The sequence below is a fragment of the Drosophila serrata genome, unplaced genomic scaffold, assembly GCF_035046125.1.
Source record: "Drosophila serrata isolate PLE 108 unplaced genomic scaffold, ASM3504612v1 contig_376, whole genome shotgun sequence".
NCBI lineage: Eukaryota > Metazoa > Arthropoda > Insecta > Diptera > Drosophilidae > Drosophila > Drosophila serrata.
In genome coordinates, this window is record NW_028257274.1 from 89,441 (window position 1) to 105,353 (window position 15,913).

The window sequence follows — 15,913 nt, forward strand, 5'->3', positions numbered from 1 at the left end:
ATGTTAAAAGAATAATATAAAAACCAATTATTTATTTTTCAGTGCTATATACAATTTGTACTTAGGAAAAACAATAAAATACATTGACTTTATAATAAGAAAAGGATCGTTATATCCCTTCTAAAGTATTTTAAAAATTCCCAAGCGAATTGCTGGACAGCATGGTTTCAAATAAGAAAAAAGTCACTGTAAATCATTATTTACTGTATTTCTCACATTCTTTAACAATTAAATAACACTGTTGCCGTAACGTAACGCGCTACGTAACGCTACGTAGCCACAATGTACTTGGGCGTCTGGTACATCTCATAGGCAAACTCCTCGTGATGGCTGGGATCATACTGCAATCCAACATAGTCTATTTCCAAGCCAAAGGGTCCATCCATTCCCTTCTTGGCAGCCACCGAGAAACCAAAGTGTGTCACCCTGTTCAAAGGAATGGCGCTCTGGCGATCCTGGACACGTCCCTTGGAGGACATGAAGAACTTGGAAAAGGGTATCTTGGCAATCTGCCAGTGGGGTCCACCGCGGGTATACAGCACATAGTGGTAGATGTCGTTCCACATCAGATCGAAGTAGCCCTCGGTGTGCAGGTTGATCAGGTAGCTGCGTCCATCGCCTCGCACTTTCATTATCAGCATGTTGTACTGCGTCCAGTCGTAGGTGGACTCTCGCTTAAAGGATTTCTACAAAAGGAAGAAGAATTAACTAAAGGAAGCCAATCAAATTCAAATTCAAATTCAAGTCAACGTACCCGCACTCTCTTTGTACGAATATTCGCATAGCCCGTCCTCTTGATAATGCCATCTTTGGTGTGATCCGAGTTCACTTCGCCGTGGAAGAGCCCCGCTCCTGCTGCACTTAGTTCCAGCGATGCAGTGCTCTTGCCCTCACCGTGATCCGCATCCGTGGTCACCGTCCAGTTGTCCAGCACATTGGGCGCCTTAAAGTCAAAGACCACATCCGTTTCACCCGGCCGGAACACCAATATCGGGTCACTCTCCAGGTGCTCTTTGACCTCCTTGCGCCACAGCTTGATCTCCTCCTTGAGATCTTTTAATCCGTCTATGATGAGCTGCTTCTTTGAGGGTTCCGGCAACTTGGTCTTGTAACCCGATTTCTTTTCGCGCTCCCAGAAAGTCCTGTGCACGGCTGTGGTGTGGATTTGTTGTTGAGCAGCAGCCGGTAACACCAAGGCCAGGCGTTGTCCTTGTCTCAGGAGATTGTTCATCGCGGCATTTGTTTAATTTTTATAGTTTTTAACTAAACAATAAACTGGCCGCTAAACGCAATAACGTAACAATCAACAGCTGATTGAGGTTGCCATTCACAGAGAAGCGTAGACACAGCTGTGTAGATTAAGTTCCATGTGAATGTCATATGCGATTTGTTTTTCCTTCACTAATCATTTTGCATTGTCGGAGAGTTCAAAGTTCCTGCGCGCTTTAGGAAAATGAAAGTGCAAGAGTTGGAAAAATGTGCCCCCAGCAGCGACTGGAATGTGCTCTACTGGGTGCTGGGCACCATCCTGATGCCGGTGGTCCTGCCGTTGGCTCTCTTCAATATCTGGCAGCGGTTCAGGGCTCAGAAATACCGCAATCAATTGCCAGGAAAGGTAACTTTGATAGAGCTTTGAAGACTAAGGGAATCCAATTAATTATGTAAACTTATTAACAGGTGGTGGTCATCACCGGTGCCAGTTCGGGGTTGGGTGAATCCCTGGCCCATGTCTTCTACCGTGCTGGGTGTAAAGTGATATTGGCGGCACGTCGAACTCAGGAATTGGAGCGGGTTAAAAAGGATCTGCTGGCTCTGGATGTGGTAAAGCATTTGCTAAATTAATATTTCATTTAGTTAAGAACTAATTAATCGCATCATTTTTTATCCAGGACCCTGCTTACCCACCCACTGTGCTGGCTCTTGATCTGGCTGAGCTGAATTCCATTCCAGAATTTGTCACCCGGGTGCTGGCCGTTTACAATCAGGTAGACATACTCATTAACAATGGTGGTATTAGTGTGCGAGCAGATGTGGCTTCCACAGCTGTAGATGTGGACCTCAAGGTGATGGTGGTTAACTATTTTGGCAGTGTGGCTTTAACTAAGGGTAAGCTAAGCTCTGTTTTTAAGAAAATTATTTTAAATGTCTTATTTTATTTCAGCTCTACTTCCTTCCATGGTAAAACGAAACAGTGGCCACATCTGCTTTATTAGCTCTGTTCAGGGAAAGTTTGCCATTCCTCAGAGAGCCGCTTACTCGGCCTCGAAGCATGCCATGCAAGCCTTTGCTGATTCCCTGCGTGCGGAGGTGGCCAGCCAGAATATCAACGTGTCCTGCGTAAGTCCTGGCTACATACGCACTCAGCTCTCGCTGAATGCCTTAACAGGATCGGGCAGCAGTTATGGAAGTGAGCAGAAATAACACAAAAATCCCTAATACTATTTTAATTAACCATTTCGATTTCCCTTCAAGAAATGGATGAAACCACGGCCAAGGGCATGTCTCCTGATAAGCTGGCGGAGCGCATTCTTCAGTGTATTCTTCGCAAGGAGCCTGATATTATTGTGAGTGATATCCAGGCCAAGGTTGCCTATTACCTAAGGCATCTCTGCCCGAGTCTGTACTTTTGGATCATGGCCAAACGAGCCCTAAAGCTGGAGAAGGCTGATCGAAAAGCCAACTAGGTTTATAAATAACTTAAATCAAAAGTGAAACGTCCTTAAGTATTAGTTTTGTTTTTATTGTTAATTGAATTTTGCTTAAAATGAGGAAATTATAAAGTATCGCATGTGTGTGTGTTCGGGTTAAAAATTAGATACATTCGTGTTAATGCCTAACAATAAGATTAATAAATAAAATATTGTAGTAATCGTAACAGAAAGTACAACTGAATTGTCACACATGTGCTTGTCTTGTTCGCTAATCATAATACATACGTTAATTAATTAATTATTGTTTTGAATTATATATGAATCGTAAAATGCTAATATTCACTTCTTTGCTCTTCGGTTTTTGTTTTTTGTTCATTTCATTTCGTTTTCGTTCGTTTCGCTTCGCTTAAAGACATTTACGCGTTCTTAATTGACAAAATTACACATGTTGTATTTTATGTGGGGTCATCGGCTGGGTAAGGGACATTTAAAACTGGCCATTAACTAGGGATCGTGTTTATATAATTCATTTAGCTAAATTATAAAAATAGCGTTAATCCATCTCGTGAAAAGTATGTAAAAAAAATTAATTACAATTGAGGTACACAATACACATACAGATTTAAAAATCTTTTGCAGTTTTACAATTACATTTATAATTATGTATATATATTTAGATTAAAATCAATCGGTATCTTTTATGTACACATTACACAAAAATTGTTCATTTCGCGCTAAATAGTCTTTTTTTTTGTCACGCTCAAAATACTTCCATCCATTTGCTTAGACAATAATCATTTGCATTTAATTATATACAGTACACAAACATTGGCATTTATTATATCCTTCGTTATTTTATAAGTTTTTATTTATTTATTTTTTGTTTTTGGTAAGTTTCAACTCACTTGCCTGCTTGCCTGTTTGCCCTTACCAAAGACCTTATAGCACCAAGATTTATAACGTCTATACATTTGAATTGCGCGCCTCTCTTGTTAGAATAATGTGGAAATCTCAGAAATCTAAAAATATAATGCATACAGATCGGCTTTCGTTGGCGCTCTGGTATAGCGTTAATTGTCTTGATATTATAAGGCCTTTGGCATTACCTTTGACTCTCTGTCTTGTATAGTTTCATATTGAAATAACTAGAAACTAAACTTTAATTCGATTTCTTCAAGTTTACCATTATTCTTTAAGCATTTCAAAGCGATTGTCGCGTACTCGTAACTATTCCGTTTCTGTTTCTTTACTGGCCTACGCGTTAACTGTCTTTTCTGTCTCGTTTTCGATCTTTATGGGTCGGTTGTCGGTTTCTTGAGCTGAGCTTACTATACATATATGTTATGATCCATATCTCTTATCAATATGTATATTTCACAAAAATATACCCAAATGCTCGTGTGTGTATATATAATTATGATACGCCTTTGATTTCCTACACATTCATATAGCTACAAATATCAATTGTTTGTTAACTTATCCTACGGATCATTATTGCTGCTGCTGGGTGTGTTGTGGGTTAGTGTGTGTTACTCAAAAGCCGCTTGCAGTGTGATTCGATACGGAATGTGACTCTATATGTATATCCTAGGCGCGTATCAATATCGTAGGTTTAGGTGTCTCATTATTGTTTGTTCTCATTGCTCTAATTCGGTATTGCATATAAAACTATGTCCTGTCGATATAATATTTACACTACAGCTAAGGAATTGCATTTGCCGGCAGAGCTACCCTGTAAGGGCCACCCCAGCTCGCTCTATGGGATCTATGGGATGCGTGTCAACAGGTGGGGTGATTGGGAGTTCTATGTGGCATTCTCTAAAAACCTACATTTCGATGCATGATGCTTTTGATTTATTGACAGTTATCGTTGGTTATCTCTGAATCTATTCGGTAAACTTATTTGCAACTTCCCCGGCTCCACATCTTATCTATAGGCTACATCTCCTCCAACCCCATTCTTCCTCTATGCGTTCCTAATCTTAGTTTTGATCTTGAGAAAATATGCAAAGGATTTTACGAAATGTTCTCGGCTAATATTTTACGTTTTAGTTCGTTACTAAAAATAGCACCTTGTATTGTTCTGTGTGTCGTCGAAGTTCAGATGATTCGTAGTGATCGTTGTTCGAAACTTTGTAGTAGGTAGAGCAGGCCAAACTAATATATAAATCGATCGATGATAGTAGAAGGTACATAACATTTTCAGTAATACTGTTTTAAAATTAATTGAAAGTAGGTGCCATGTAGCGGCCAACATAGGGAGTTTAAATAGGGTTAACCATTTCGATGGTGTGTTGTAAACTGTGTTTTTGATAATGAGAGTGAGTTATATTTTAATGTTTATAGGTAAAGCTCATTCATTGCTCTGAAAAACGCACAATCGAAATGGTTCAACTTAATAGTATATAGTGGGCCATGTTACCAACTGCAAATTTTGATTTAAATAAAGGATTAAATATTATTAAAATAAACACTTCGCATATACTATTCAATAGTTTTGTAAACATCAATATTTGAATCCTAAATGCAACATTGATATTTATAATTTGAATATATCAAAGTTTAGCATCTTATTCATAAGATCGAAAAATCTTACAGAAGAAGTATCATTCCAAATCTTACTATACAGCTAGTAACATCGACTGAATTCGGGGTTTTAAGATCTTCAAATCGAATTTAAACAAAAATATACATTTTCAAACTAAATAAATCTTTAAAAAACTCACAAAATTTGCAGCTGGTAGCATGATACTTTTAGCCAAAACTAAATTTACACAATACTCAGTACAACAGTAAACAGTTTTAAAGGTACAAAGTGCGGTGAGTGCGGCTGGCGGTTGGGATTGCGGTGGCGTTAGTGGCTTCAGTGGGCGGGTTGGGCGCTTGGGTGATTGGTTCCGTGGACGCTGCTGTGATGCAGTCTTGGTCGGGGTATTTATATGGGCGTGGCAATGTGCGTGGAATGCGGTTGAATTGAGTTGAGTGTTGTCTGTGTGTCCGAGTGTCGGGTGAGTGGGCGTGGTATTCACATATTCAGCAGAAACGGCAAGTTTAAGGCAGTGTAAAGTACACATATATATAATGTAATGTCTGTACAAATATATATATATGTATGCAAGTAAACCTATGCGACAATTTGTATAACTAACATTAAGACTTATCACTTTCACTTGGTTGGTTTGGGGAACTGGAATCGGAATCGGAATGGGAACCGGACCCGGACCGGCTGCCCTTAGCTAACCAGGTTCTCCACATCGGAGACGACCACCTCCAGATCGGAGGGCAGCTCGTTGTTCTCAGCAGCAGGTGCTCCCGCTGCTGTTCCTGGCTTACCAGCAACTGGGGGCGGTGGACCAGCTGCATTGGAACGCGACCGAAAGTTTTGGAGGCTTCTTCTCGTGGGCTGTGTGGGCGGTTGGCGCTGCATGGCGCTGGTAGAGGCGGATTGTTGCAAGGCTGCTCCAGGTGGAGCAAGAGAGGAGCTGCTGGTCGCTGTGCTGCTGGAAGATTGGCGAGAGAAACTGGGCGGAGGCCCTGAAGTGGCACTGGAGTTACCGTTCGCTCCTCCTCCTCCTCCTAGGCTTGCTCTGGGAATGTTGCTGAAGCTGTTCCGGGAGTTTCTTGTCGGAGGAACGGGTACTGCCTTTGAAGAGGAGACACTGCTATCCCGGCGTAGATTCGCATTCGAAGAGGAACGTCTCTGAGGCGATGCAACTGCCATTGTAGGTGGATCCTTGGGTCCCCTCGTTGCTCCACTGTTTCCTCCACTGCTAGCCTTAAGGTTCAAGCTGCTGCGCTTTTTGGTTTTGGCAAGATTCTGACTTAGATTGATCAGATTCTGAGTGCTTCCAAAATTGCGCGTTAAGTTCACCGATCCGCTGGCCTTACTGCTGCTCCGACGAGGAGCTGCTGCGAAGGGATTGTGGTTGGACAGAGAGTTTGATCTGCGATAGGAGCTCCTTTGGACAGGCACTGGCGCTGGTTGAGGAGCAGCCTCAAGGAGGCTCGGTCTATTCTGCGAGCTAGGAGCCACTTTGCTGCTACTGCTGGGCTTCGATGAGGAGGCCTCGACCTGCATATCCACGTTTTCGTAGCAATGTTCCATGGAACGGGGCGGCGTTGGCGGCTTTAAGGTCTCATAGTTGGGCTCGTTGAGAGTGAGGATCTGGTTGTCGTCCTCAGCCTCGTTGCAGAGCAGCAGGGCACTCCTTTTGGCGCGTGTCGTGGCATCCTTGGTGGCAGAGGCAGATGGTCCAGCCGCTCGGCCAGCACTGGTCTTTTGGCCTCGCTTGGGTCGAACTCCAGCGCCCACCACATGGGTCTTCACCTTGGGCTTCTTGGACAGACGCAGGGAGAATTTGAAGGGCGGCTTATACACCACCTGTAGCTTGACCTTCTCGTTGGACAGATTACCCATGGACTTGGTCTTTTGGGGCGTCTTTTGCACCAGCCTTTCGGGCGTTGACTGCGATTTGCTCATCACTTTGCGAACCCGAGAACTGTGCTCGATATGGGACAAAGGTTGTGCCACAATTGGTGATTCCAGTAGCCACTTTTGCACCTTACCAAAGGTGTTGGTGTGGTTATTGGTGGTCGACAAGTTGGAGGCATCATCTGCGCCGTTGTTGTTGCGGTGCGAGTAGTCGATAATTTCCTTCATGTGCTTGCCCAGCTTTTTGCTCGATTTCTTCGGCTCCTCCTCGAGGGATTTCTTCTTGTTTATAGCCTGGGACCGTGTTGTCTTCTTGGGCTCTGCATTGACAATGTTTTTGGCAGCTCCTCGGGATGTCACACCAGTTGCTGCAGTTACTCCAGCCACTCCTGTCACCGCTCCCGTTGTCGCCGTTCCTGGTTTCTTAGTTCTCTCACCACGTACCTTCTTTTTAAATGGAACCTTTGTCCGCACGGCGGTGTGTACTATCACTCCATTGTTGTTCTCCGGCAGCCTGACTGTCTCCGTGGTGGCACTGTGTATAATGGTGACGGATTTAAGCTTCAGATTCGATCGCTTCGCCAGCAGCTTTGTGCTCAGCGCCTGTGGATAATATTGGAAAATATTGATTAGGCAAGGTTATTGCAAACGAAATTAGATATTAAAAAGTTTAAAAATAAAAGGTTATCAATTGGAACTGGGATAAATGTTAAAGTGACTATTAGCCTAAAGATTTATATCAAAATTAGCTTTAAAATCAACTGCTAAATGAGTGATTTCTCCATTAATTTTACAGGATTTTACTGGGCACTGGAAATCAGAGTGCGCTCACCCAAGGTCTCAGCCCTAGCTTGCGCTTTGGCCTCGACCTGATCCCTTAACATTTGCGTTATCAGTTTCATTAACTTTTTCAAAACCAAATAATATATTATATTATAAATAATGATATATAGTTTGTATACTCACCAGAAGCAGGATAACGCCAATGGCAGCCAGGGCCACTGTGTACCAGTTGTGCTGCATCCACTTCTTGAAGGTGGCAATGCTCTCCTCCGAAAGCAAGAGCTTTCGCAAAGTGGCCAAAGGACCAGAGGGATCCACCTCTCGACACTTTTGAAAGACGTCACAGTATCTGAAAAAGGAGAAGGGATATTAAACATTTAATTTAATTAAAGCTCTTTAGATATTCTCACCCATTGTAGTCATTGCAGGGCGTTCCCGGCTTCGAGTACATATCGGGCACATCGAAGGGAGCCTCATTCCACTCGAATGAACTGCGGCAGGGATTATCCTCGCCGGGTAGCTTACAGCACAGCTCGCACGACTTAATCCGATCGTCCTGGGGCCCCGGAATACACTGGCACGATTCAAGGCCATAAGCCAGGCAAATACTCCCAGTGCAGTCGCCCATGTAGCAGACGAACTCCTTGTTGCAGATGGTCTTGTTTGGCTTATTCACCGATGGCGGACACTGGGGCACCCGTCCGTCGCAGAACGAAGGATCCCGACAGCCGTTGTCATCGCGACACTTATCACCAAACTTCAGCTTGCAGTCGGTGGTGCAGCAAGGTCCTTGCGAGGGACTGCATCGGGCATGCGGTGTCAGGGTGCAGGGAGTCTCGTCGATACGCGGCTGCCGCGACATGGGGAAGCAGCACGAGTCCTTGCAATCCTCCTCCCAGCCGCAGTCGCATTGCTCACCCGGCTCCACCACTCCGTTGCCGCAAATCGATGACTGCGGCTCTGTGAAGCAACCTTTCATGGAACGTGCCTTGGCATTCAACACTGGCTCTATCGATTTCAACGAGCATGTGCTGAACTTGTTGTTGTTCTTCTTGTCTCCCGACGTGGCGCGGGCAAACATGATGAAGTTACCATCCTCACCACCAGGCGTACACTGCTCCGGATCGTGCTATATATTTAAATAAATAGGGGATTATTATATATTAGAGAAATATTTAAGATAAATCTCACCGGAGAGCCAAAATTATGACCAATTTCGTGGGCTAATGTCACATGTGACACAGCGGGAGGCACATGCTTTCCATAGTTCAGCAGGGTGACTATGCCCGTGTTCAGAGACTTTAGGGAACCTCTATAGTGACCATTCTTTTCGCACACACCACCTGCGTTCTTCAGATCACCTGTCCAGGCCAAACCCAAAGTTCCCATCTCGAAATCCCGATAGGTGAACATGTAGGCCAAGCAAAAGGCATCATAGTCTTCCTCTGCAAGACACAAGAAAATCAATAAATATTAAATAAATAATCTAACATGATGGGACAACAAATTCATGATTAATGTTTGCTCAAGGTCTTACAGAAACAACCATGTCATTGGTTAGGAACCAAAATTAACAACATATTTGCGGGTCAATGGCCATTTTTTAATTGAGATGTCATCAATGTTTGCTTACTTCTTAAATAAACACAGTCATTAACCTTGAAGAGTTTGCAATAAATTAATGAATTTGACATCTCAGACACTGATGACGATAATAATACTTAATGAAAACAAATCTCCGAGAGTCAAAGACAACAAATCAATCAATCAAACACTTCATCTCACTGTGCTTACTACCATATCTTACCCGAAAACAGTTCCAGGAACTTCTCCACTCCATAGTTTCCCGGAAATCTATAGCTGGGATCCTTCATCGCGTTCATGTTGTGCACCTTGATGCGCTTAATCATGAATGTAATGTTATCCGGCTTTCCATCATTGTTGAAGTCTGTATTTCGGTATATCGTATTGGCCCGCTGCACATGCCGCGTAATGGCTTCGATGGATGCCTCATCTGAGCCCATTTTCTGGAAGAACGTGTGATCCGCCTGCAGGTACAACATGCAAGTGGTCTTGCGATCGTAGAGCAGACGCGGGGAACTATGAATATCCTCGCCACGACCGCTGAGAAGATTCGTCATGAGCATGCTGTTAAAGCTCGGATTGTGCGGATTGGGAGCAAATATAATCTCAGGATTATAGTTATTCACAATTATATTCGGCTTCTTGGTGGCTCCATTCTTGGTAATAATCTCCACGTGCGTCTTGTGGCTTGGCCGGTCATTGCCATTGTTTTGGTTACCCAGAAATAGTGTCGTCCAATTGGCATTGAAGAAGTTACTGGGCAGGTCGCCCCTGCTGCTGTTGCCATTGTTGTTGGGTTCCTCGTAGGGCGTACCGAATTCCGGTTCGATGGGTCGATTGTACGTGCTCACAATGATGTTCTTGTGCTTCGTGTACAACTTCCGGACATTGTTGTTGTTGTTGCTGCTGCTGCTGCCACCACTATTGTTATTATTATTACTATTACTGTTGCTATTGCTGTAGCTGCGACTGCCCTCGCCGACATTGGAGGGATTGTAGTTATTTACAAGTATGTTGCGATTCGACGTGGGTTTCGTCAGCGTGGCCAGGAAGCTCTCTGTGCTGCGCACAGTGCTTCTGGTTGTGGATGTTGTTGGGTACTTCCTGGGCGACTCGTCGCTCTTGTCCTCTTCGGAGGCCAGCACACGGAAGTCGTCATTGTAGGGCACCTCCAAATCCAGCGGCAGGGGCGGATTGCGATTATATGTGGGCGCAGGAGCATCCGACATGGCCAGCTGCAGGAAGAATTAAGATTTTAAGTAGAGTTTATCAAGTTTAAACAGGAAATCCCTGAAATCTCACCTCCTCTGGCAGCCAGCGTTTCTTTCTCAGTTTCTCACTGGCGCAGTGCGTCTTAACGGGCGCCGCAGAGTTGAGTCCTCCGCCTGTAAACTGTTCCTTCTGCATATTTACATCACTTAACTTATAGACTATGCTGTGGACACCACTCTCGGCCAGCTGCTGGGAGTACCGCTGCGCCGGCTCTATGTAATAGTGCTCAGCTTGAGTCTCTATCGTCCCGTCCAGCAGGTTGTCGCTGGTCAGAATAGCCTGTACATGGGCCGCCTCGTCATCCTCCAGGCTGCCTGTGTAAATGCGGGAGACATCGTAATCGATGGGGCCCAGTGTGTTTTCGATCTCCACGTCGTGGGCGAACACCGAATGTGGCTGTTGACGCAGCACCAAGCGAAAATCTCTGCGGGAGGTCGAAAGTGGTTGATGATTAAATGATTTTACATTGCTTTTTAAGTGCACTCACCTGTCGTGGGCGGAGAAATTTAAGCGAATGGTGTGCGCCAAGCCACTCGGTGTGGAGCTGGCCTCCTCCACATGTCGCTTCTGCCGGAAGCGAGCCTGTTCGAGGTGTCTGACTTGGGCCGCCTGCAGCACACCGCGATCGAAGTTCGCCGCCTCCCAGTGTTTGATGTAGGGAGTCAACCTGTGGGTGTAACCTGCACACAAAAGGAAGAGAATTGTTAGTGAATGATGAAGAGAGTTTACAGTGATGAACAGGTAAGACTTATGGTAATAAATCTTAAGAGCTCAAAATTAATTCAAAAGTTAATTACAGCAGCTAAGGTCATTCTTATGAAGTTTACCATTTTTTTTATCGAGATTTTTTTAACCTTTGTTTAAATAAAAGTTGATTAATGTAAAGCCTTTTGTTTGACTTAAATGGAAGGCTTTATTTTACAAATATGGTTATCAAGGCGTAACTTGGAAATCATGCATATTATATACGCATATAATTATATTCTTCTTTGATTTATAGTAAAAATTTTAAAAGGTTTTAGTTAACGTATTGAGCCTAATAATTTTTTTAGTAGACAAAAATATTGTATGCTGAAGAGATTGATTAAAATCTAATATTAAGTCATATATTTGTTTGCCGAATTATGCCAAATTATACTTGTTTAAAATGGTTAGGACAACTTATCCTTATCCTTTTTAAAGTAATATTAAAAAATAAGAAAACTAACATAGGAATGACGAAGTTATTAACTAATAATTTATGATGTCTAGGATCAAAACGGATATCGGATCCTAAAAAAGCTTTAAATACTCGAGTTTTCTGAAATGGTATTTATGGTTATTTTAATATGACAATTTTTTTTAACAATCTAAGAGTAAAAAACTCATAACTGAGCCAAAAATTGCTTAATTTTAGTTCGGAAAGCTTTTCTATATTGGATTTTATTAGATTAATAAATCTGCATACTTTTTTTAAAATTTTCAGATATAAAAATTTGTTATCAATTTTTGATCATTTTAACGATTATCATTATTAAAATGATCATTATAAAATTTTGAAAAAATTTGAGAAATTTATTTTCCCGCCTGAGATAGCCAGATCGATTCTGCATTTGATGCTGATCAAGAATATATAGGATTTATAGGGTCGGAAATGAGTCCTTCACTGGATTCACAGACTCCAAAGAAAGAAATTGACATGGAACTAATATCAAATTTAATTAAAACCATTTATGGAGTTCTTGGGGATATTACTGTTTAGTGAAATTAAATTTGTTTATAATCCTTTCGCCTTTATGATGGCACCCCTGGAAGTACACAAAAACTCACCTGGCAACTTGAGCGGCGTGGGAATGGCCAGCAGCTCGCCGGGCAGCCGCAGGAGCCACAGGAACTGCAGCAGGAGCTGCAGGCCCAGGAGCCCCGGCAGCCAGCTCATCTGGCGGCTGTCGCGTGGATTCTGGTTCCGCGTCCGGGCGTCTGCGTGCCTGTGTGTGGTGCGGGGGTTGTGTGTGGTTGACCTAGCTACTTGTAGGCTGCGTGTTCCGACCTCTCGACCTCCGCTGCTGCATCACATGGTTTGTGGCTTCTTATTCGTGGAGTTTCTGCGAGGAACTGGCTCTGGCAGTCTGCATCGTCTCTCTGGGAACGGAGAATGCAGAATGGAGAACGGAACGTTTATGAGCGGGCGATGATGATTGCATTAACGGTCTCGCGCGGCGCACAAAGAAACTGCACGGCATTGCGTATACGGCGGGAGCAACGCGAGTGGCTTTCACCTTTTGCGCGAAATCTTTTGTTCAACTTTTGTTAGCATTTTTTTTAAGCTTGTTTTTTTTTTTTTGTTTTGTATTTTTTGCGTTTTTTTGCATAAATGGCAAAAGCAACAAATAAGAAGAAGAGCGTCACAGCATCTCATTAGCACTTCACACAAACACAGAGAGAGAGCGACAGACACACATACACACACAGTCACTCGTATTGGATGCCCGTGAAAATTACTGTTAGTTGCTCGCTCTCATTACCACTTTTTGCCTCATTCTCTCGCTCACCCATTGACCAATGAAATTAAATGCATTCTTTGACAACCGTTTAATTGGATAATTATTGTTTTAGCTTTGCGTGCTAGCCATTTGTATAGGCACGTCTCTCACTGTCTCTCTGTGTGTGCGTGTGCCTGTGTGTATTCTGACTACCTGAGCTTTGGTTTAAGCCAAGAAAAAAAACACAAAAAAAAAAGAAACACTCTTTTCGCTCTCTTTTCTACTCGCTGCTCGCTGTTGTTGTTGCGCTGGTCTTAAACCAAAATAAAATACACGTAAAATTCAATTAGTCAGAAATTGTTGCACTTTTTCCCCGTTCAGCCGTTAATTGTTAATTGGATTTGGGCAATATAGCCAAATATTGAACAGACAACAAAACAAAACGCCCGTAAGCCCATACACACACACAAAACAATCGACGGCGACCTCAGCTAATGGCGTAAATGGTATAAGCCAGTCCCAAGTTTTTTCTCTTTCGTTGTTGCCACGGCCTAAAACCTGTTCTTCTGCCTAATCATCCAGGCTTAAATGCAGCGAATTTCCCGAGCCATGAACGGAGCACTATTTATTTACTGTTTTTAACTGGATTTATCTGCATACTTTTCACAGTCACTGAAACACTGGCATTTCCAATTGGTTTTGTTCGCCAGAAACAACTTTTATTTTTTTATCGTGTTTTCGCCCACCATCCACCAAATTCGCTGACGGTTTGTCAGGGTTGCCGAGTTTTAAATAGTCTGTTTTGTGGGACTGCCACTTTTCGTGGCAGTTGCTACTTGGAGCTGCCACCTGTTTTGGTAGGACTGTCACCTTTGCTAAATGCGCGGTAGCGCTATTTTGTGGTTTAAATAAATCCATTTAGCATATTTGTGACATTCTTTAAAAGATACTACATTGAAGAACCACGTTTAATCAATATAAATATATGTATAGAGCGGACGTTTAAAAGGCGCCAAACCGATTTCCGAATCTATCGATATATGTAAACATAACAAAGTGTGACCAAATTCTTTTCAGTAATTAATCGTAGTCACGAGTATTGCCCATCTCTAATGGGCATTTCATAACCAGTCCGCCGGCCACTCATTTCTTTTAACGAAAACGTTTGCTGAATCCTAACTGAAATGCGGCTGACCAACACTTTATGTGCCCAGCACATTGGCTGGCACTTCAAGAAGCACTGGCATGTCCAGGGAAAGCGTGTGCCAAAGGAGACAGGCGCTGCCGCTGAGCTCCTGAAATTGGCTGTGGCTGTGAAGACTCCCGAAGACATACTGAATCCCAGAAAGGAAAGGAGGAGGTGAGCATAACAAAGTAAAATCCAGTAGCAATGCTGAATAACTTGTGATTCGCAGGGTTGAGGTAGTGGGCGACCGCCAGCCAACGATTCCCGAGGACAGCAGTCATCCCAACTGGCACTCCACCGCTTGCCATTCCTACTCCGATGGCAGTGTACTGGTTGGTGGATTGCCCCAGGCTCAGGTGCTCACCAACGCCATCGAGATCCAAACGTTCCCCAAGCAGATCGAGGATGCCCTGGCCAGCCAGGAACTGCCCAGTTCTATTGACAAGAGTGTACGGCATGCTGTTGCAGCTGCCCACGTGCTTGATGCGGAGCAGGTGAAGCTGCCCAAGGTGCGGTTGCCGGAACGACCAAATTTTAACCTTCCACGGCCCTACGGCATTTCCCACGGCAGAGTCAAGTAAGGGAGACCTCTCAACTGCTTAATTGCGGTGTAAATAATGCTTAATTTCATTTCAGTCGCCTTTTGGTAAACAAACTCCTGCAAGAGGTGGAAAAACTAGCAGGACGTTCGGTTTCTGTGAAACGAAAGTTTGCAGATAATGCCACCTTCAAGACCTCCTTGACTAAAGACGGCGACCTGCTAGGCTTTGCTGTTAATGCCGAAAAAGTCATATTCGCCAATCGTGCCATTGAGGGGATCAAGGGTAAATTTGAAGGAAACCTGCCCGATCTTTATCCCATGAAGAGCACCATTTCGATACCGAAAAACCACATTTATGTGACAGACAATTTCTACCGTGAGTTTTGTAAATTAGTAGCTCGCATTGATGTTAAAGCATAATATCTTACAGCCCTAAGGACAGATGTTAAATGTTCCCATCCCCACACGATATTCACGGTCTTCAACAAGCACCTGGTTGGCAATACCCACGGCTCAGAGGTCACAACATCCCAACTGCAAGCAAGGACACTGGTCAAGGCTTTCGTGGTGGCTGCGGCACGAGCCAGGCAACTGCACGGTCCATCTATGCAGGGGACTCTTCCTAAGCCCATTGTTGTGCAGAGCGTCCAGACAGACGGTCGGACGTTCCACTTTGGAGTCCTTGAGCTGAATACACTAGATGTTGGTGCTGATAGCTCTACGAGAAACTACTGGTTCCATAGACAGAACTATGATCTATTTACTGAATGCAAATACGAGGCGGGAAGGACGCATTTGGAGAATTACAACGGCGATGTCTTCCGTATACTGAATGCGTTTTATAACAACTCTTAAAATATAAATGCAATTGTTTACAAGGTATTTTTTGTTTGCATCATCTTTAAATTATAAATATAATATTTTGGAATTAACATTAAACCGCTAGAACGGCAGCTCTGTCGACTAGTACCGGGTGTAAATCTATGAATTACCTTTCACCTT

The 15,913-nt window shown here is 43.5% G+C and overlaps 4 protein-coding genes across 11 annotated transcripts; 2 read left to right on the forward strand and 2 right to left on the reverse strand.

Annotated features, from left to right (window-relative positions):
- Positions 1-187: 187 nt before the first annotated feature.
- On the reverse strand, positions 188-1,312 carry CIA30 (complex I intermediate-associated protein 30). The gene is made up of 2 exons (XM_020959006.2): positions 755-1,312; positions 188-686 (listed from the first exon to the last, which is right to left on the reverse strand). The coding sequence occupies exons 1-2, from the start codon at positions 1,229-1,231 to the stop codon at positions 270-272; spliced, it is 894 nt and encodes a 297-aa protein (XP_020814665.2). The 5' UTR covers positions 1,232-1,312; the 3' UTR covers positions 188-269.
- Positions 1,257-2,881, forward strand: LOC110189011 (dehydrogenase/reductase SDR family protein 7-like). The gene is made up of 5 exons (XM_020958967.2): positions 1,257-1,615; positions 1,678-1,821; positions 1,890-2,106; positions 2,162-2,407; positions 2,473-2,881. Exons 1-5 carry the CDS (start codon positions 1,454-1,456, stop codon positions 2,682-2,684), a joined length of 981 nt encoding a protein of 326 aa, XP_020814626.2. The 5' UTR covers positions 1,257-1,453; the 3' UTR covers positions 2,685-2,881.
- Kul (Kuzbanian-like) lies at positions 2,725-13,983 on the reverse strand. 7 transcript variants are annotated; one of them, XM_020958966.2, is made up of 10 exons: positions 13,845-13,983; positions 12,532-12,843; positions 11,210-11,402; positions 10,753-11,146; positions 9,674-10,685; positions 9,058-9,311; positions 8,277-8,995; positions 8,050-8,215; positions 7,916-7,988; positions 2,725-7,686 (listed from the first exon to the last, which is right to left on the reverse strand). In XM_020958966.2, the coding sequence occupies exons 2-10, from the start codon at positions 12,638-12,640 to the stop codon at positions 7,640-7,642; spliced, it is 2,967 nt and encodes a 988-aa protein (XP_020814625.1). In that variant the 5' UTR covers positions 12,641-12,843; positions 13,845-13,983; the 3' UTR covers positions 2,725-7,639. The 7 variants fall into 7 exon arrangements, with proteins under 7 accessions (XP_020814625.1, XP_086695574.1, XP_086695575.1 ...); XM_086839448.1 differs by having other exon boundaries at positions 13,818-13,978; XM_086839449.1 differs by lacking the exon at positions 13,845-13,983 and adding an exon at positions 13,254-13,443.
- A 19-nt stretch (positions 13,984-14,002) lies between these two features.
- mRpL37 (mitochondrial ribosomal protein L37) lies at positions 14,003-15,891 on the forward strand. Of its 2 annotated transcripts, XM_086839450.1 has the most exons (5): positions 14,003-14,544; positions 14,600-14,947; positions 15,007-15,287; positions 15,342-15,790; positions 15,858-15,891. In XM_086839450.1, exons 1-4 carry the CDS (start codon positions 14,369-14,371, stop codon positions 15,764-15,766), a joined length of 1,230 nt encoding a protein of 409 aa, XP_086695576.1. In that variant the 5' UTR covers positions 14,003-14,368; the 3' UTR covers positions 15,767-15,790; positions 15,858-15,891. The 2 variants fall into 2 exon arrangements, with proteins under 2 accessions (XP_086695576.1, XP_020814649.2); XM_020958990.2 differs by having other exon boundaries at positions 15,342-15,891.
- The last annotated feature ends 22 nt before the right edge of the window (positions 15,892-15,913 follow it).

Excerpts from the sequence above, each read along its gene's own strand:
- CIA30 (XM_020959006.2), bottom strand. The coding sequence starts at position 1,231 with ATGAACAATCTCCTGAGACAAGGACAACGCCTGGCCTTGGTGTTACCG. Across the intron at positions 687-754 it reads TTCGTACAAAGAGAGTGCGG|AAATCCTTTAAGCGAGAGTC; the intron begins GTACGTTGACTT and ends TTCCTTTTGTAG.
- LOC110189011 (XM_020958967.2), top strand. The coding sequence starts at position 1,454 with ATGAAAGTGCAAGAGTTGGAAAAATGTGCCCCCAGCAGCGACTGGAAT. Across the intron at positions 1,616-1,677 it reads GCAATCAATTGCCAGGAAAG|GTGGTGGTCATCACCGGTGC; the intron begins GTAACTTTGATA and ends ACTTATTAACAG. Across the intron at positions 2,107-2,161 it reads CAGTGTGGCTTTAACTAAGG|CTCTACTTCCTTCCATGGTA; the intron begins GTAAGCTAAGCT and ends ATTTTATTTCAG.
- Kul (XM_020958963.2), bottom strand. The coding sequence starts at position 12,640 with ATGAGCTGGCTGCCGGGGCTCCTGGGCCTGCAGCTCCTGCTGCAGTTC. Across the intron at positions 11,403-12,531 it reads CACGCCGCTCAAGTTGCCAG|GTTACACCCACAGGTTGACT; the intron begins GTGAGTTTTTGT and ends TTTTGTGTGCAG. Across the intron at positions 7,687-8,049 it reads TTGGCGTTATCCTGCTTCTG|GCGCTGAGCACAAAGCTGCT; the intron begins GTGAGTATACAA and ends TATTATCCACAG.
- mRpL37 (XM_020958990.2), top strand. The coding sequence starts at position 14,369 with ATGCGGCTGACCAACACTTTATGTGCCCAGCACATTGGCTGGCACTTC. Across the intron at positions 14,545-14,599 it reads CCCAGAAAGGAAAGGAGGAG|GGTTGAGGTAGTGGGCGACC; the intron begins GTGAGCATAACA and ends TGTGATTCGCAG. Across the intron at positions 14,948-15,006 it reads ATTTCCCACGGCAGAGTCAA|TCGCCTTTTGGTAAACAAAC; the intron begins GTAAGGGAGACC and ends ATTTCATTTCAG.